This window comes from Parambassis ranga, chromosome 7 (genome assembly GCF_900634625.1).
Source record: "Parambassis ranga chromosome 7, fParRan2.1, whole genome shotgun sequence".
Classification (NCBI taxonomy): domain Eukaryota; kingdom Metazoa; phylum Chordata; class Actinopteri; family Ambassidae; genus Parambassis; species Parambassis ranga.
The window spans coordinates 12,883,810-12,902,369 of record NC_041028.1 but is presented as its reverse complement, the minus strand read 5'-3'; the positions used below and the strand labels follow the sequence as shown (position 1 = coordinate 12,902,369).

Below are 18,560 nucleotides of genomic sequence, written 5' to 3'. Positions count from 1 at the left end.
CACACACGCTAGAAAACACTAGCTTTAATCTAATCAAATAGCCTGTGTCACTGTTTGTGGATCATGTATGCAGTGGGCCTACGTCATACAGCCTTGTTTAGCAGGCTTTTATTTTGAAGAGTCCCCGCTGTCCAACAGGAAACGTCGCTGTTAGAGATCAGTTTTTTGTGTGGTTTGTAGAGTCAAAGATCAGTTATAACCCGTGAAACTGCTTGGCAACGGCGATAAGCAGCAAGTTGAGGATCTTATAGAACAATGTACACACGCCTGTAACAGGTAGGGGGGTGGTCTTATATTGGTTGCATGTTGTAGTATAGTACACCGTTCAACATGTGTTTACGTCTTTTTGCTGGGTTTGCACGGAAAATAATGGGCCTGTGTCTTAAAATGCGGGTTTTCACTTCTGCTCCACGTTTGAGTGTGACTGGGTGCAACATTACTGACCAAACTTAGGTCAGTCCTAAGTTTCATGTGCTGTCTTCTGCAGGTCAAACTTGCCTCCTTGCACCAGGTGGAGAATGTCTTTACTGGAATTTATAGCTGGAAGCATATCAGGTAGAGGGAATACATTAGAAGTATGCAGTGCTGAAAACCTGTGGTCTAATAACCTGTCTTTGTTGTAGGTGCAGCAGGATTTGCAGTTGGACATCCACTAGACACTGTGAAGGTTGTACTGACCCACAAAAACACTAAATGTATAAATCTGGCTGTTGTTCTGAATCTTTATGTTTGATCTGCAGGTACGCCTGCAAGCCAAGTCTGAGTATAAAGGGATAGTTCACTGTGTTGCTCAAACATACCGATATGAAGGGGTAGCTGTCATTTTCTCTACACTATTTCACTGCATACAGACATCCAAGTTTCCAGCAGAAGCACTGTCATCTATTATATTGTCCATCAGGTGCGTGGATTCTTCAAGGGCATGGCCTTTCCAGTGATGACCACCGGCATCATCAACTCTGTAGTCTTTGGCTCTTACAGTAATGCTTTAGATTACCTCACTCAGTGTCAGCGCAGCAAAGCAGCCTCTGCTGCACAGGTCTTCAATGCAGGCTGCTTCTCAGGCCTGGCACAGGTAAGATGCCTGGGGCTCACCTTAATATCATGTTATTAAAAAATAAATAAATGTATGTAGGTATTTGTGCTTGATTGATCCAGGTCTCAAGCATGACACCTAGGAGCAAGTATTTATTTTTATAGTTTGTGCACTGACTACCCCCTACAGGATGAACCCTTTTAAGCATTTGGCAAATTTCTCCAGTGTCTTCTGTTCATGCAACAGAAGGGTTGGGATTTTACACGTCTGAGTACAACACTTGTGTACTGATTTTGTCACTGCAGTATGACCAGTTTGTCCCATTTAGAACACTTCAAAATTCAAATGTGACTTAAGTTGTATTTTTTCTGGTTACAAAGGGTCCATTATGTGGACCCTTCACTGTGTGCCGACAACAGCTGGATTCCTCACGCTAACAGCCATAGAGTACTTTTTTAGTGTCAATTACTGCAGGTTGGTGGGTAACGGGACAGCTGAAAGTAGAAGAAGTAGAAGAAGACACTTTTTAAAGAATCATGTCGTGTACACATTCCGGTCAATACATATGTGCTCTAAAATCTGAACTGAATGATCTGGTCACTCATTACAATTACACTTTCAGTGGGTTCAAGTATGTTGTTCAGCCACTTTGAAGATTAGACTTATCCATTGCTAGGATTGTTTAGGCTGAGATAAGAGCTCTCTGAGAGGATTCTCAGAATGTTTGTTTATACAGCCCCCAGATGTTTAACTTGCAAGAGATCCAGGCCATTGACATCTTGTCATTATTAAATCTGACCACCAGGAGGCCTCCAAGAGTCACAAACCTGCCGAGAGCACATAAACCTGCAAATACAAATTCTTTGTTTAATTTGCTTTTGTTTCAGGTGTTTGTCTGTGCACCTATTGACTTGGTGAAGGTCCGTCTGCAGGGTCAGACCACAGCTGAGCGATACCGCGGACCCACACACTGTGTCGCAGTCATCCTGAGGGAGGAAGGAGTCAGAGGTTTGTTCAGAGGAGGGCTGGCCCTCGCCCTGAGGGACGTACCATGCTATGGGCTGTACTTTGTGGCTTATGAGGTCACTCGTGATGCACTAACTGAGAGCGGCAAACAGGCAGGTCAGTTCCAGTTACAGAGAGAAGTAAATTTTAACTGACAATAGGGTTATTAAGTGCTGTTATCTTCTCTGACCTCAGGTAGTACTGCAATACTAATTGCGGGCGGCGTGGCAGGTGTCCTGTCCTGGGCCTTTGCGACGCCAATGGACGTAGTGAAAGCCCGGCTACAGATGTCAGGGGCTGGCGGCCGGGAGTACAGAGGGGCCCTCCACTGCCTGAGAGTGAGTGCAAGGGAGGAAGGACTGAGGGTCTTTTTTAAAGGCCTCCTGCTGAACAGCGTGAGGGCATTCCCCGTCAATGCCATCACCTTCCTCAGCTATGAGAGTCTGATGAAGATTTTCTGTCCACCAGCAAGATAAATCCACTTGACAAAAGCTGATAAACACAGTGACACATCCAGCGCTATGGAGCCAGATATCTACCTCAGAGGCCAAAGGACATTACAGATATAACTTCAAGAGTAAACATTGGACTGGTGGCCTCAAAAGTCCCTCTCTGCACACATTTCCAAATCTGTTAACATGTTTTTAAGAAATTGAGGAATATGTCAGAACTCACAGGTGGCCACTTAAAATATAAACACACGCTGAAGAGAAAATACTTTATTTTCTGCAGACATCATCAATGAGAATTTTACATCTTTGATTTGCACATTCCCAAATACACAGTTCATAATAACATAACAGACAGAAAAGGTCTGCATGTTTTCCTCTGCTTGAAAGCAGCTTTTTAGAGACATAATATGGAAGATTAGTATAAAATATTATACAGTATTCATAGCCCACACCTGGTTTTAATAAGCACACAGAGAGAAAAAACTTCTCTAACAATAGCAGGAAACAGTGGTGTAGAATGTTTAGAATGGAGATAAAAACATGGTAGAAAAATAAATGTTGCTTTCGTAGGCACAAAAATGTCAGCAAAACAAAGAATTACAAAAACACTTAAAAATGTGAAAGTGACAGCTGACAAACTGATAAATGCTTATCAAACATGCGTCCTATCAAACACTTGATGGACTTTGTCACAGTTCTATCGCTGAAGCAGAATAAGGTTCAGATGTCACGTTACAGGCTCAGCGCAGCTGCTTTTGGCACTAATACACGTTTCAATGGAAGACGTTTCACTGTCAACACAGATGCTAAACAACAAAGACAAAAGTGGTTAAAATTTTTTTTTTTTTTTACAGCATGTGGCATGAATTCCTTTGAATTAAAACTTAGATTTCATATTTTTGTTTGGACTATTGCACAATGTGACAAAACAAATGCATCCAAGTGCAAGTGCAAGAAACAATAATGTTTCCAGGGGACCCTAAAAAGTGGCGGACATGCTCATCTGTGTTTTGTGAAGTCTGCTACTCTACAATGTGGATGAAAATGCACGTTTTGGTTTATTTTAACACGATTCCTTAGCCAGATGTGAACTATTGTTTTTTTCAAATGAGAAATGGAAACTTGAGATTCTCATTGATACATTACAAAAACACACACTGTCAGACATCTCATATCTGTAATGTTTTTACCAGTTCTCCTTAACCAGTGAGAACATTTGTAAAAACAAATGCTGAAAAAGAGAACAGAGCCACGTACTTAGTAGTTAGTGTACAAAGTATGATAACAGTGGATGGTGTGTGCATTAATGTTATTGTTTACATTTCATATCATGTATTCTAATGACAGTTTAAGTTGATGGGCTGAGCTATGAAACGGAACCCGGAGTTTTTGCATTTAAAACTATAAATGTGTAACCAGCCTGGGATCCCAGCAGGCATTTTGAGGAAGTACGTGTGCAGAAATACACAAAGGTACATGGCAGAGGATGAGCATTCCCAGAATGCAGCGTGTGTTTTTGTTTTAAACACAACATCAAAACAAGCGTCAGTTTAAGCTGTCGCTGGACGAGCCTCAAAAACAGGCCTCCCATCTGTCAGGCACCAGGGCCTCATTCACATCCTATATTCAGATTCCACTGTGACACACTACAAGTTACACCATCATAACGTTCATCACAGATACCACATGTTCAGTAGCAGCTGTACCACAGATGAAATAAACCTGCAGACTCTGGAATGCAAATAAAAATGAGTGAAAAAGCAGAAAGACACCCTGAGCTTCTCACTGACCAACAAACAAAAATCAGTAAGTGTTCATTATGTCAGGGAAAAAGAAACGCCGTTAATACTGTTCCACAGGATGTCTGATGGCTCGGTCAAACACAAGAGACCTGATCTGATAAAGGTCCTCTTTTTAACTGGAATGCAGACTTTACTACCTTCATTCCATTTCAGGCAGCAGCACAGCTGGCTCAGTCCTCAGTGAGGCTGAGAGGGCTGGAAGTCCTGGTCTTGCAGCAGTGGTTTGTGGTTCTGTTCGGCAGCCATGGCCTGTAAGGTTTCCCTTTGGATCTGCCTGGCCTTGTTGTAGAGGAAGACTCCGATGAAGACGAGGAGGGTGCCAGTGGCGCTGAGGATGGTGATCTGATTACTGAACACGATGATGCTCAGCCAGACAGACAGGGCGTGCTTAACAGTACTGGCAACACTGAGGAAGAATGAGCTGAGATTACCATTAAAGTTCCACAACATCAAGACACTGTTAGTGGATCATCTGTTCCTCAGCTCCTTCACCTTATGTGGCTAAACCATCTTTAGACCAAGTAACAGGTTGCAAAAAAAGGAAGCTTTTCTTCTATGCTTGAAACACACCAGGATACATGACAGGAGTAAGCTCCAGCAGTAAAGAGGTTAGGATACACTTTATCAGAATGTTTTTCATCCATAGCTGCTCTCCCCAAGACCCTTAAACAGATTTTATGTCAGTGTCTGTCCCCTTAAAGATAAGAGTAAACTGCAGGGTTCACGATGTATGCATATGTAAGATGTTATCTAGCAGACCTGGGCTATTTCCAGCATGTTAAAACAGCCACAACTACCACAGTGGAGTTAAAACCAATTACAGAGGTGACATACCTGAAGGTGACGGGGGAAATCCGCCCCATGAGAGCATAGGCAGTGACGCTTTGCAAGTGGAAGAGACCACCATCAAAAAGCAACAACAGCATAATGTCTTGACTGAAGATGAAGCTCTGTCCACTCTTACCAAAGATGGGAAAGTCCTGGCAATGTGAAGATGGAGCACTGTCAACACCTTCTGCTTGTCTAGATTAAATATTCCACAAATGATTTTTGCCTTTGTGTGCTGACCTACCAAGAGGAACACCCACGCAGGTATAAGCATAATGATGGCTGCTGCACTTGTATAAAACTGCAGCTCCGGAGGGCTGAAATAAGACGACAGTGTTAGAGCTGTATGCAGAGTTTTACAGAGACAGAGAGGAAGATTCAAAATCTGCTACCTGAATCTGTACGTGTCTCCACTCAGCAGTTTTTTGGAGAAGACGTTCTGTAGACTGAGAGCAGACACAAAGTTGGATAAGGCACAAAACCATAAAATGTATATTAAGATTGATGACATGAAAGCTTTGCTTGTTTGCCACCCTGGTGACTGGCTACCATTTAGGTCATAAACCTTACCTCCTCTATGTTAGTGGAGGGGCTGCAGATATAGCTAAAAACTGAAAGTGCTGGATTCATATTTATTTGATATTATTGGCTTCAAAAAGGAAGTAGGTGGGGGGTTTGAGCAACACAGCAACTACATTTCACCAACATGTTTCCAACATGGCAGTAACTGTAAAAGATATTTTGCCTTCGCTTTTTTTTTTTTTTAAACAATGGGCAGAGGTGAAGCTGCCTCGTCCTCATCCATATACACAGTCTAAGTGTACAACAGCTGCACTGAGCACTACAGTACCAGTCCATGATGTTGGTGGAGAGAGCAGCGGAGAAGCCGAGCATGTTGAAGCTGATCTCAGTGGCAGTGCAGAGCGCCAGGCCAGCCATGACAGGGAAGAGGGAGAGGTTTACCCAGAGGCCTGCGCAGTGGACAGCAAACAGTACACACAAAGGAGCAAGTAAACAAACCTTACATGCAAACCGTTACCTGATCTCAAAGTGAAATCTTAACAGTGCATGCAACTATATCTGTGAATTGCTTTTAAGTGTCTGATAAAAGAGACGGAGAGCGTTACACTTGGTTGGTTTTTGTTATTTTTACCCTGGCAGCCTGATGTTTGACACTCAGACCTCTCACACATATGTACCTGTGTACTCCCCGAGGATCAGCCTGGACATGATGACAGTAAAAATAGGAGCTGAGCTCTTTACGGTCTCCGCAAATGACACAGCAACATTCTTCAAACTCACTAAGCCCAGAACCACTGTGGTGAACCTAGAAAACAGAGAAGAGGCATGATGATGCCCAAAATAACTTGTCACTTCAAACAGACGACTATAGCAAATGTTATAGGTTTTGTTTTTGACATCAGTATCTTGACAAGTCACAAGCAATATTCTAAACCAGTCGATCTGCTCCCACAAATGTTTTTTTGTGTATCTGTTACCATCATTTCTTCATACAGTTGAGAATGCAGACACAACCAGAACAAGCTTCTCAGCCTTAGCTGATGAAAATACATTTTTAACATACACCATGTGACCTGAAGAATATGGACACCTGTAGCTATAACTTCCTGCTAGTCTGTTTTTAGTTCTAAAGTGTAAAGGTAAACTCACCTCATGAGTCCAACAAACAGCATGATCATGATGAAATTCGGGGGATATTCAGTTCTGGACTTGTGCTGGTACAAACAACAGGGGACAAACATCTTCAGGCAGCCAATGACGGTGGTGGAGAGCATCTGAACAGCACCTGCAGAGCAACAAACAGTATTTATTTAAATGCAATCTTCAGATTAATAGTGCTCTTCAAATTGTAGAGTCACAAGTTGCATGTGCAAATATTGGTAAACCATTCCAAAGACCTCACCCAGCATGCTGGGCTCTCCTTCCAGCAGTGACAGGATGTACTTGTTGAGGAACAGTGTGCAGAAACTAAAGAAGTACCACAGTCCCAGGTAGGTAAGGGAGCGCCAGTTCCACACGCCGGACTCTGCCTCGATCACCGTGGTCTCAGTGACGGTGATCTTCAGCACCTGTTCCCCTGGCAGGCTCTCACTGCGGGCCAGAACCACTCGCTCCTGCCGGGTGCGGAAAGGTGACAGAAGGCGCCACAGTGGGTGGCCCGCAGTCTGCCTGCTGTTGGGCATCACACAGACTGCAGGGGGCCCTCAGGGGCCCAGCAGAAGGGTTGAAAGTGAGGAGAAGGCAAGAGCTTGGGGCTGGTTAGTCCATCTTCTGGTGGATCCTAAAAAGTCTCAGCTTTACATGCAGGTCCTCTGCTGCAGGGAATTTAAAAAAGGACCACTGTCACTGTCTCTGTCAGGTGAATAAGACAGCTCAGTGATTGTTACAGCTCGGACACTGCACAGACACGGCTAAAAATGTATTATATATATAGTGTTGATGTGACACTCTAAGACAACACCCTTCACACGCAACCAGCAGTGTGAAAAACAGGGGACTCACACCTGAAGAACTCTTAATATGATGATAAAATAAGAAAATCATGATAAATCAACAGAAACATCCAAACTGCTCAAGGGGTTCACATACTTTCAAGCAGCACTGTATGGAAGATTGCTGTGATTTACTGAAAGAAACACAACACCAGATTATTTTTATTTCCTGAACTGGGATGTGATTGACCCTGTGTTTTTGGAAAACTTAGAAACGTTTTAGTGATGCAGTGCTCATTAAGAGTTCACCTGAAGAACTCTTAAGATCTGCCATGTCAATGGGGTAATTAATGGTGGGTTCAGGGGCGGCTCAGCATCCACAACAACAATAGACAACACTTTCGACACTGTTTGTTGCTTCAGACTGCACCCACAACGGCATGATGAGCCACTAATTCATAACACAGAAAGAAAGCGAACTCTTACCCGTGTGTGCGCTGCAGTTTGGCTGAGGAACACCGCGGGAGCTGCTGCTTTGTCAGAGGAGGAAGCAACGCTTCAGCTAGCTGCTGCTGTTCGCAGCAACATGGATGCAAAGCAGAGAGCCCTAAAGCAGAGCAGCGGCGTACAAAGACACAACACACGACACCAGGGAGTGTTCGGTACACGTACACCCACTGTGCACACACACATTACCCACCCTGTCACACACGGAGCTGCACCTGACTCTGAGACGTGGCTGCTAACGGGCACAGAGCCGCCGTCAAGTTACCGAAACAAACACCGATCACACAAGGAAGATTCTTAAAAATAAAATTCACCACTTAATGTAAACACTGATTATGTTTATTTTTAATAAAAACATAATTCCTTAAATATATGTTGTTTATCTTGGAAACACTTGAAAAACCTATGAATTCGCCCTAATAAAAGAAACAAATGTGCTTTTATTTTTACGGCACGATGTTTTACTTCCGGTGGCACTTTAACTTGCCAAACAAAGTCTTTTGTGAAAGCGAAGCTCCACTATTTAAGTGAAATTCTCTATTCAAAATAAAACAGTGTAAAACATAATAAAGGCACCAGGTACCCCCCCCCCCCCCAAAAAAAAATAAAAAATAAAAAAAATAAACATGTTTGATGCCTTCAGGTTGACGTGCAAATACTGTCCCCCAGTGTCCGGTGTTTGAAACTGCAACCGCAAACTGTATTTTCCCCCAGCAGTTGATCTGCTAATCTTTAGGGGCTTCTTTAAATAATTATGCAGGACCCTTGCTATGCCAAAACAAAAGTACATCATCTAAAATGTTGACATGACAATAAGCAGTTGAGAATTAACTCTGCCCAACACTAAGCATACTAAGCAGAGCAACACACACCATTGATGGAGGTAGCACTATAATTAACATGCACAAAAATGCTTAAAGAACATTAACAGGAATCTTTATGTACATACATATAATAACAAAAATAAACGATTTCAATTTATATTGCATCTATAGATAAAATAAAAATACACCAGAGATGTGGGCTTCAAGAAATCTGAGTATGTCACCAACTTAATCATACAGTGAATTAGAATAAACATTTTCTTTGCTTTGACTTGTTTTGCTGCCTGCTGCAAAAGAAGAAGGGGGAAGGGATTTATAAAACCCTGGCTACAGGCTTAGATACCTTATGTTTTGTTTTCTTTACTTTGTTAGGTCAATACTTCATCTGCATAAAACATTACTTTGCATTTAATGTGCTGAATGACATTTAGTCCAAAACATTTGCGGCAGATGGCGCTGTTTCGCACTGTAACACAGCTGAGGCGCTGAAGAAGAAGAAGCGGCAGAATGAGGAAGTACCGGTAGATGGAGTCAGACCTGAATGGGACACATGGGCGAGTAGACAGAACGCTTCAGTTGTTGTGTTTTCAGGTCGTATCTGCCCTCTCTTCTTTTACCGTTATGTCGGGCGTCGGAGAGAATTGTGGATGTCCAGCTGAGGCACATGACGGAGCAGATAGGGGACATGTCACCGAGCCTGCGTGTTGGGCAGGTGAATCCGTGCTACCTGTCCCTCGGGGGCCCTGTCCCTCAAATCATGAGCAGAGAAAGAAGTTGGTCCTGCATGTCGATCTGAACAACACTATCCTGGTTTCGGACGCCGTGACGGCTCAGGGGACTGTAGCAGCTCTGGACTATTTCCTCACCACTGTCACCTGGGGGAAGATGAGCAAACACGGTAAACTGGAACCTGGATTGATGGTGTTACTGTGTCACGAAGGAACGCTTGGAATTTGTTTGCTGAGTCAGTCAGGTGGTGAAGAGGACTTAGTGTTGTGTAAAATAAAACTGAACTGCTTTAAAGTTCATTCAAAGTCCCCCACGTCTTATTTACTGTAGTTTCTGTAAGCTGTCATTCATTTCAAAATGTGAAGATTATAATAGTCATCAAACGCATCACTGGAAATGCCGAATAACATGTCAGGAACAAAGAAATCACATCAAAGATCACTTATGTGTTGTCAAACTTTTATCATACAAACACAGTGCTGCTTGAAAGTATGTGAACCCCTTGAGCAGTTTGGATGTTTCTGTTGTTTTACCATGATTTTCTTATTTTATCATCACCAGTGTTTATGTATAAAATCTCAGATCTATGTTTTATCAGTTGCATGTACGCAAAAGTAAGTGAACCCTTGTATTAGTAGCTTGTGGCTCCTCCTTTTGCAGCCAATACTTCAACCAAATGTCTTCTGTAACCTCTAATCAGTCCCTCGCATCTGTTTTTGGGGATTTTTGGCCCACTCCTTCTTGCAGAACTCAGCCAGTTGAGAGAGGTTGAAGGGACATCTGGCATATACCATCTTCTTTAGGTCTCGCCACAACATTTTAATAGGATTAACATCTGGACTTTGACTGGGCCAATCCAGAGTATGAATCCTCTTTCTCTGAAGCCATTCCAATGTAGTTTTGCTGGAATGCTTTTGTTCATTGTCTTGTTGCATAATCCATGTTCATCCCAGCTTCAACTGTCTGACTGATGGCAGGAGGTTCTGGTCAAGAAATTGTTGATATACTTGAGAATTTATGGTTACTTGAATAATATGGAGTTGTCCAGGTCCAGAAGCACAAAAGCAGCCCCAGACCTTCACATTTCCACCACCATGCTTCACTGTTGTGACGGGGTTCTTTTCTTCATTTGCAGTATTGGCTTTTCTCCAAACTTTTTGATTGTGACCAAATAACTCTATTTTGGACTCATCTGTCCAGAGAATGGACTCCCAGAAGGCCTCTGGTTTGTCCAAGTGCTCTCTGGCAAAGTTGAAACGGGCAGCTTTGTTCTTTTTTGAGAGCCGAGCCTTCCTTCTATGTCATGGGTGTTTAAATTTCGTCTGATCGTAGATGCATGTACATTGGTCCCAGACGCTGCCAAAGAAGTCTGCTACTCTGTAGAGGTGATGTGTGGGTTGGCCTTTTCCTGACTTACTATTTTTCTGGTGGCTCTGGGTGATAGTTTTCATGGGTGCCCACTTCTAGACAGTGTTGCTGTCATGTTGAAGGCCCTCCATTTTTTTAAATGTATATCTTACAGTCGATGGATGGAGCTGGAATCTTTTTGAGATGGAATTATATACCTCCCCAGACTGATGGGCTATCACTACCCTCTTCTTCATGTCCTCGGATATCTCCTGTCCTGTCGGCATTGTTGATGATGTTGGGACCATGTTGGCTTGGTTGGTTTCTGCTCTCTATAAAATAGTGCAGGCCAATCCCTTTCCCAATGGTGTCTCATTTCATTGGTCTACTTAAATGATTCATTAAGCACTCACATGTGTTCTAGCCTGTTCTACCCACCTGAGTCTGCTTGACTTAATCAATGCAGGTAGGGGTTCACTTACTTTTGCACATACACTAATTCCAGGTTTCATGTAGTTTTTGGGCTACTTAAACAAGTTCCACTAAACAAGTACATGCAACTGATATAACATAGATCTGAGATTTCATACATTAAAACTGGTGATGATAAAATAAGAAAATCTTGATAAATCAACAGAAACATCCAAACTGCTCAAGGGGTTCACATACTTTCAAGCAGCACTGTATGGAAGATTGCTGTGATTTACTGAAAACACCAGATTATTTTTATTTTCTAAACTGGGATGTGATTGACCCTGTGTTTTTGGAAAACTTAAACGTTTTAGTGATGCAGTGCTTATTTGACAAAATTTTATTTTGTTACGTGACACTTGGCTGTGACTATATTGAAGTCATCTCTTTGTTTACTCCAAGTTGTATGGCTGTGTAATTATATATCACCCAGTGATTTATTGTATCTATATTGTTCTCTGTTCTTCTCTGTCCTCTGTTCAGGACACTGGGAGTGGCTGAGTGACTCGCCCTCCCTGCTGCCACCCTGCAGTGATGCTGTTAGTTACTACTGTCAGTTTGGACGGGTGCCTGGTTTCACTACTGCTGCTGGCCGGCGCTTTCGGGGAATCCTAGAGGAGCATCTGGAACTTCTCCGCTGGCCTGACGGTGTCAAGGCAAGCACCAATAAGAATCTCTCAGTGAGCGCGCGTGGGGGTGGAAGAGTCTGTAAAATAGACAGCTGATCATCAAGGTTCTTATCAGACGTCGCCCCTTTTTAGGGGTTAACTTCCCTGTATGACCGGGACATCGATGATTGCTGAAATATAGCTACTATAGACTTTTAATGGGGTGTACTCATTTATGTGTATGTGTTATATGTGTAATAGCTGTGTGTTCCCTGTAGGGAGACAAAGACCTGTCTGTAAAGGGAGAAGATGGACGACGGTACCACTGGATCCTCCCCTCCTTCTTCCAGCTGCTGAGAGACCTGGCACAGGAGGGACGGGAGTTTGCCGTCCTGTTTCGTACATTTGGAACCGACCTACCTCGTGTGCTGACAGCGGTGTCCCGAGCGCTGAATGAAGGGGCTCATCCTCTGTTTCCTGATATTCCTGACCTGAAGGTGAAGTAGGATCACTCACAGAGTTATTCTGATCTCTGACTCTAAAGCCTTGGATGCACAAAACAACACATTTCATGACTATCTTATATGAGAGTAAGTAAATCTAAAAGTTAAAAGGCATAGAAATACATTGCTCATTCGTGACAACCTCACAGTGAGTTTAGATAGCAAGGGAACAACCTTTAGATCCCTCATAATGCTTTTTCACTCAGACTTCACTGCAGTTGTGCTGCAGCTATCTTAATAAGTCATTTTATGGTATTCCTGTGAAAATATGTACATTTTTATTGATGTGGCTCAGGGTTAGATGAGTATGACCTTCTGTGCCTTTTAAACATTAAACCTTTCTCTCTCACACACACTGTGTCAAACATGCATCACTCCACTCTTTTGTACCGTTTAACCTATTGATTCTAAGAGAATGGTGGAGACTGGAGTGGGTGGCTGCAGGAGAGTTAGGTAGTGAGACTGTACAGTACAGTCAAGCACAGCTTGAAGAAGAGCTCAGTGGAGCTATTGCTCAGTCAGCCTTCTCCTGGATGCTATCAGCTGTCTGTTTAGATAGAAGAAGCAGGGGGTAAATCAATACTGTGACAAAACTTTCCTAATTGTTTGTCTGCCTTTGTGACTTCCTGTGTGCATTAGCTTGCAGTAACAGTGGATAAAACAGTTTGTCCTTATTTATTTGCAGACTATAAAGTACTAGAGTTTACATTTTTATAAAGAAAGTTTATTCAGCGTATCGACAATCCATTTATTAGATGAGTTAGTTTCATCTGGGCCAAAAAGATAACCAGATCAACCTGCCAGAGGATATGAGCTGCTGTAAATCTCGTCGTGCTGCAGTGGGAATACTAACTAGCTCCAGCCTGACACAGTTAAAGACGGGCCTACTAAGAATATGTGCACATTCATAATTGAATAAGCACCAACTTGATGACACTCAGTGTCTCTTCAGCTTTTACTTGTCTTGACGTCCCATGAGCCACAGAGACAGCATGGCCAAACATGTTCTTTAATTGCTCTTAAAAAATACATTGTGGTGATTTGTTATCACTGCGAGCCTCAATGTTTTAATTTTAAGCTTTGCCAAAACACTTTCATGTCCAGGATCATTTTTCATTTCCCTGCCATTTGATTGTTTTTGGGTTGTTATCATAGTATCCACATAAATGATCATTAAGTACAGACTTTATCACATTTCATTTACCGTAGTTTAAGTCCTGCCTGAGGCTATTATTAGATGCACCACAGGATCAAAACTCTTGTTTTTGTTCTCTTCTCAGTTAAGTGTGGACATGACTCCAGGCAAAATCCGATGCAGCAAGAGGGGAATCGTCCTGACCCGGGGTGAAGACAGAGTCTCCACTCGTGATGGAGAAAGAGACCTGTACCAGTACTTAAGCGCTGTCCATGGCCTGGGAGGCTTCCAGGACCACTTTGACTGGTGTGCACGCTAAGGGTGAACATGTGCGTGTTTTTGTGGTCATCTTCTAACTTTTATCCCTGCCTCTCTGTCCAGGTGGGCTGCTAATACCTTCTCCAACCGTGGGGGGAAGCCATTGTGGATCGATCCATTCGATCAGCATGTTCAACACATCTTCATAGACGACAACATACGGCAGAACGATGAGGATACTATTGTTAATCCAAAGGTACAGCCACTTCTTTTGGAAGAACGTGACTTACATTGACTTTCAATGTGAGCTTAGTAAATCTCTTCTCTGAATGCCGCTATTAAACTAGAAGAAATAATGGCTTTTCAAACTGTCAATCAAGCAAACCTTTATATGCACCAAGCTTCATGCAAGTCAAATGCAGTCTAAAGTACTTGCATATAAGTGGCTGATTTACAGTACATGATGGTCAAATACCAAAAATAACTTGTAATAATAGCATTTAAGAGAGCATTTAAAAATGGTATTAAGTCATCTGGTGTAAAGACAAACATGATGTTCCCTCCTTTTACTCTTGCTTCTCTCTATTTCTCTGTGTGTTGCATGTTTGTCAGGTTTTCTTGGGCCCAGGTGGTGCTGAGACTCGTACAGCCTGCACCTCAGAGCTTTATGACATCACCTTGATCCAGAATGACCTCCTCCGAGCCATTTCTGATCCAAGCTACTTCACCCAGCGTGTCCACATATGCCTGGAAAACTATGAGAGGAATCTCCAGCAGGGGGCAGGCTAGAACACACTTCATGGATCACTTCCAGTATCTCTGTGTGCCTATGTGTCAGCCTCCAGGTTACAGATACAACAGTTCCTGCGCACACAATAGGTGATAGGTAGCAGAAGACTGAATCAAATTACAAACGTTACATATAGTGGCTGGTTACAAAATATGTGCAATCAAGAGAAGGGGACTCTGTAGATGAAGGATTCTACATTTAAAGTCTGGCAGTGGATAAATCGACTTCCAATTCACCTGAAACGGTTTAAATGCCACCCACACTGGACTTCTGGGAAGGCAGTAAAAGGATGTCAGCTTGTACAAAAACCACCTCCATGCAGACTGCACTGTCTGATGTTCTAAGGTGAACTGCCACACAGAGAACTTGTTACTTGGTTTAAGGTTAAAATGCCAGACAGGACCGATCACTACATTGTCCTGTCTTTTAGAGACCAGTGTTGGTTGTAGAGTAGAATCCAGCTTCCTGTTTTGTCATGCTTGGGTATGACACTTCATGTAGCTTCTCCCTTGGAGAATAGAGAACCACTTGGCACTCATGAGCTAATACTTGAATATTTTCAGATGGCAGAAACACTGGCTTAAAATCTGAGCCTATGTTATACCACTTCTTTTTACATTAATGTAAATCTCAGAATATATTTAACTTTTAACATACCACACAGATGATTTATTCTACCACCGTGGATTTTATATGCAGGTTGTGTTGACAAGCTAAAGAACTTCTGATTTCTGAATGCTAGTTGAATGTAGTGTAAATGCATGCACATTGAATGCACTATAAAGGCAACTGACTATATTGCAGCAGGTACATTCTTACTTGTTTGAACCAGCCTGGGGTGGCATGTATCCCCTTATGACATCATAAAGGGGATCCATTGCTTTATCAGATACATTCTTTATAATAAATAGAGGCAGTGATTTGACTTCAAAATACTAAGAGACACAACAGACACCAGGTTAGAAAATCCATCGTTTCCTGATGTGGTCCATGCACACCTACGATGTGCATGTAATAGCAGTTTGTTTTTACAAAGAAATACCTTTCTCAGTAACACTGAGACATTATTAGGGTTTACACTGAATTATTTTTTTTCTAGGTTAAATTAAATGGAAACGGCTTGTGTGGCATATTTAATAATCAAGAATATTGTGTGGGGTAGAATATGTTGAGTTTTGGTTTTAGGCCTTTTAGAATATATTTATTATTAGGTTAAGATAGTTTTTAAATTGCTTTACTCTCCTCAGGTCGGTTTTAAAGAGACAGCTGGATGGAGACGGTGTCAGTAATTCAGTGAAAATAACTCTAATGTGGCATTAATACCACAATTGGTCTTTTTTGGTTTATGAGGAAGGATTGATTTACACTTCAAGTAGTTACACTGGTTAATAAAACAACCTATGATGGAGGTTCTTGTTGGTGGTGGTGCATTACATTGATTTACAGAAAAGTGAGAATACTGCTTATTTATTTCTTTATTTATCTTTTGCAGGGCTGCTAGTCTTCAATCTATCTTCCAGGCATAAACATAAAAAAGTTAAAAGGCAAACAATATGCCATTTCAAGGCAGATTTAATGTCACTGATATTTTAATTATTTAGTCTTAATCATTAGGCTCCTGTAAAAGCTAGAGCTGTACCATATTGTTCCTGATCAGAGTTGACTGAGAAACATATGTTATGGTCACTCTCTTATTCCACAGCCTGATTCACCATAATCTGTGACACAAGTCTCATCAATGAGTGCAGCGGCAGGTTTCCACAGTGTTTGTGTAATAACTCACACTGCCAACATTCTGCACTGTAGCTTTAAATCTCATGCTGTCATTTATTTAAATGTGTATCTCATAAAAACTTGAAGCTTTGTTTTTTTTATTTATATTCCCGATGTTGAATACTGGTATGAGGTTAAATTAAAAATATATTTTCCGTGTTTTGTTTAGATCTCTCATGTGTTTTCCATGTTGTTGGTTTTTCACATGTAGCGTAAGTAAAAATTTAATGGATTTTCACCATCGATGAAAGAGGGTCAGAAAACCCATGGGGAAAAAACACTTCACTCACAAAACATGCCTTAATTACAGAACCAGCTCAAGCATAGATCATCAATAGAATTGATCAGTAACTGTATGGACCTGCTGAAGTCTAGGTGGATTACTGGAGTGAGGTGTTAAGGGTGGTATTGTTTGTCTGCCTTTAACTTTACAGACTCCTGTAGTTCTGACTTTCAGCCATTTTAAATCTACTGTTACTGTCTACCTTCTATAACACATTCATCAGCACTCCTGCAGTTACCTGAGGTTACTTCAAGTGGACACGAGCAGAACACTAGTTGATAATAGGGCAGACTGAGATAAAAAGCTTCCTCCCTCTGTAGTTGAGATTAAAATGCAAAGTTTGTCTTATCTGGGATGATTACAGTGAGGCTTTAATGAGCTGCTTGTACTCTTAAGTGTTTGGGTAATTGGCTGCATCATTATGGCAGAGGTCATGCACCTTAAATCTGTGCCAAGTCATGTGTGGAGTGTGGAGTGGGAGTGATTGATGACAGTGGAGCTGCTGGTTATTGACTGAACACTGTCAGTCAAAGTGGCAAGAATATGAAAAAAAGTGTTGTTTTATATCCACTGAGGTGTAACAAAATGCATCTTGTGATGTTTTTTTTGCATCACTGATGCACACAAGTCACAATAATTTGTGAAATAAATTCATTTAATATTTATCAAGAGTTTGAATCAAGAACTGGTGGTATATTGTATTAAAATATGTTGGATTTTAAACTGCAGTGTCAACGAGAAGAGACGTATTGCTTGTGCTGATTGTTACATGTGTTCTGTGGTTTAGTGTGGAGGTCTAGAGTTTCCACATGAGGGCAGCAGAGCAGCTTTCGGAGCGCCGTCGCCTTTTAAAAATCAGCTTCCTCCCGTCAGGTGAGTCTGGAGTTACCTGATGCATGGTGGTGCGGTGAGCCGCGCGGAGCGTGAAGACACAGCTGCACGACACACAGCAGTAGTGAAGAGAGCGTGGAAATGATGACGAGTTGGGTGTTGTCACTCGGTGTATGGTGGAGGGACAGCTGGCACAGTGGAAGCGCTGCGTAAAATACGCGCTGGTGAGTGAGTGAGTGAGAGGAGAGGAGAGGGACGGACAACGCGGAGTGGGCAGGAGGGGAAGAATTGTTGAATCAGTTCACGGAGGACTATAGTAAATGTTGCTTTCGTTGGATTGTGTTCCTTCACAGGTACGCAGGAGGAGCGTTGTTATAGCCGCTGGTGACATGCCGTGTCCAAACATTTACGCGGAGATGCTTCGGTGTGCTTTGACGCACCGTTGACCCACCGGAAACATAGGTAAGGACTGCTGCAAGCAAACTTTCCATTTCTTTAGGTTTCAGTTTACGTGGGCAAACTGTTTGTGTAGACTTTCATGTCTTGGCGCTGCTATGCATTGTGTTTCACCTCTGCGCACATGTTTGTGGGGCGTTGCGGAGCTTTCAGTGGACGTAATTTATGCCACAGTTGTAGCGATAAAATGGTGGACGAGGAAGGAGCAAAGTAAACAAGTAAACACCATCTCCAAAAGTGATCCATGCACCCTGATGTCTTGTCAGTCGTTGATTGTTATACTCGTCACGACCTGCTTTCTTAAGTTTGGGAGGCAGATGACACCAGCAGCGTGTACTCCACCGCTGCAAAGGATTTAGCGAAGTGATCCCTCCCTGTGTTTGTTGTGCCATTTGATGGAGTTCAAAGCTTTTATGTGTTGCTTTTCTTTGCTCCATATTCAGGGATTTAGACGCGTGGTTGCAGGGCA

At 42.3% G+C, this 18,560-nt stretch overlaps 3 protein-coding genes across 4 annotated transcripts; 2 read left to right on the top strand and 1 right to left on the bottom strand.

Moving 5' to 3' along the window:
- The first annotated feature begins 181 nt into the window (after nucleotides 1-181).
- On the top strand, nucleotides 182-2,879 carry slc25a45 (solute carrier family 25 member 45). Its single transcript, XM_028410488.1, has 7 exons — nucleotides 182-276; nucleotides 488-555; nucleotides 624-667; nucleotides 741-812; nucleotides 902-1,075; nucleotides 1,924-2,158; nucleotides 2,237-2,879. The coding sequence occupies exons 2-7, from the start codon at nucleotides 519-521 to the stop codon at nucleotides 2,515-2,517; spliced, it is 843 nt and encodes a 280-aa protein (XP_028266289.1). The 5' UTR covers nucleotides 182-276; nucleotides 488-518; the 3' UTR covers nucleotides 2,518-2,879.
- LOC114438865 (solute carrier family 35 member E2A) lies at nucleotides 2,746-8,338 on the bottom strand. Of its 2 annotated transcripts, none has more exons than XM_028410485.1 (9): nucleotides 8,063-8,338; nucleotides 7,048-7,496; nucleotides 6,795-6,930; nucleotides 6,323-6,450; nucleotides 5,974-6,094; nucleotides 5,516-5,569; nucleotides 5,368-5,440; nucleotides 5,130-5,275; nucleotides 2,746-4,701 (listed from the first exon to the last, which is right to left on the bottom strand). In XM_028410485.1, the coding sequence occupies exons 2-9, from the start codon at nucleotides 7,325-7,327 to the stop codon at nucleotides 4,473-4,475; spliced, it is 1,167 nt and encodes a 388-aa protein (XP_028266286.1). In that variant the 5' UTR covers nucleotides 7,328-7,496; nucleotides 8,063-8,338; the 3' UTR covers nucleotides 2,746-4,472. The 2 variants fall into 2 exon arrangements, with proteins under 2 accessions (XP_028266286.1, XP_028266285.1); XM_028410484.1 differs by having other exon boundaries at nucleotides 7,048-7,459.
- A 1,084-nt stretch (nucleotides 8,339-9,422) lies between these two features.
- LOC114438638 (uncharacterized) lies at nucleotides 9,423-16,680 on the top strand. Its single transcript, XM_028410133.1, has 6 exons — nucleotides 9,423-9,805; nucleotides 11,938-12,110; nucleotides 12,341-12,559; nucleotides 13,846-14,006; nucleotides 14,082-14,214; nucleotides 14,571-16,680. The coding sequence occupies exons 1-6, from the start codon at nucleotides 9,433-9,435 to the stop codon at nucleotides 14,745-14,747; spliced, it is 1,236 nt and encodes a 411-aa protein (XP_028265934.1). The 5' UTR covers nucleotides 9,423-9,432; the 3' UTR covers nucleotides 14,748-16,680.
- The last annotated feature ends 1,880 nt before the right edge of the window (nucleotides 16,681-18,560 follow it).

What these genes read in the sequence shown, in the direction of transcription:
- LOC114438865 (XM_028410485.1), bottom strand. Translation starts at nt 7,327, where the DNA reads ATGCCCAACAGCAGGCAGACTGCGGGCCACCCACTGTGGCGCCTTCTG. An exon ending in TCCACCAACATCATGGACTG is followed by an intron (nt 5,570 to 5,973) that starts GTACTGTAGTGC and finishes GTCTGCTCTCAG; the next exon opens with TCTACAGAACGTCTTCTCCA. An exon ending in GGAGACACGTACAGATTCAG is followed by an intron (nt 5,441 to 5,515) that starts GTAGCAGATTTT and finishes GTCTTATTTCAG; the next exon opens with CCCTCCGGAGCTGCAGTTTT.
- slc25a45 (XM_028410488.1), top strand. Translation starts at nt 519, where the DNA reads ATGTCTTTACTGGAATTTATAGCTGGAAGCATATCAG. An exon ending in ATCCACTAGACACTGTGAAG is followed by an intron (nt 668 to 740) that starts GTTGTACTGACC and finishes TTTGATCTGCAG; the next exon opens with GTACGCCTGCAAGCCAAGTC. An exon ending in GCTTCTCAGGCCTGGCACAG is followed by an intron (nt 1,076 to 1,923) that starts GTAAGATGCCTG and finishes CTTTTGTTTCAG; the next exon opens with GTGTTTGTCTGTGCACCTAT.
- LOC114438638 (XM_028410133.1), top strand. Translation starts at nt 9,433, where the DNA reads ATGGAGTCAGACCTGAATGGGACACATGGGCGAGTAGACAGAACGCTT. An exon ending in GCTGGCCTGACGGTGTCAAG is followed by an intron (nt 12,111 to 12,340) that starts GCAAGCACCAAT and finishes TGTTCCCTGTAG; the next exon opens with GGAGACAAAGACCTGTCTGT. An exon ending in ATACTATTGTTAATCCAAAG is followed by an intron (nt 14,215 to 14,570) that starts GTACAGCCACTT and finishes CATGTTTGTCAG; the next exon opens with GTTTTCTTGGGCCCAGGTGG.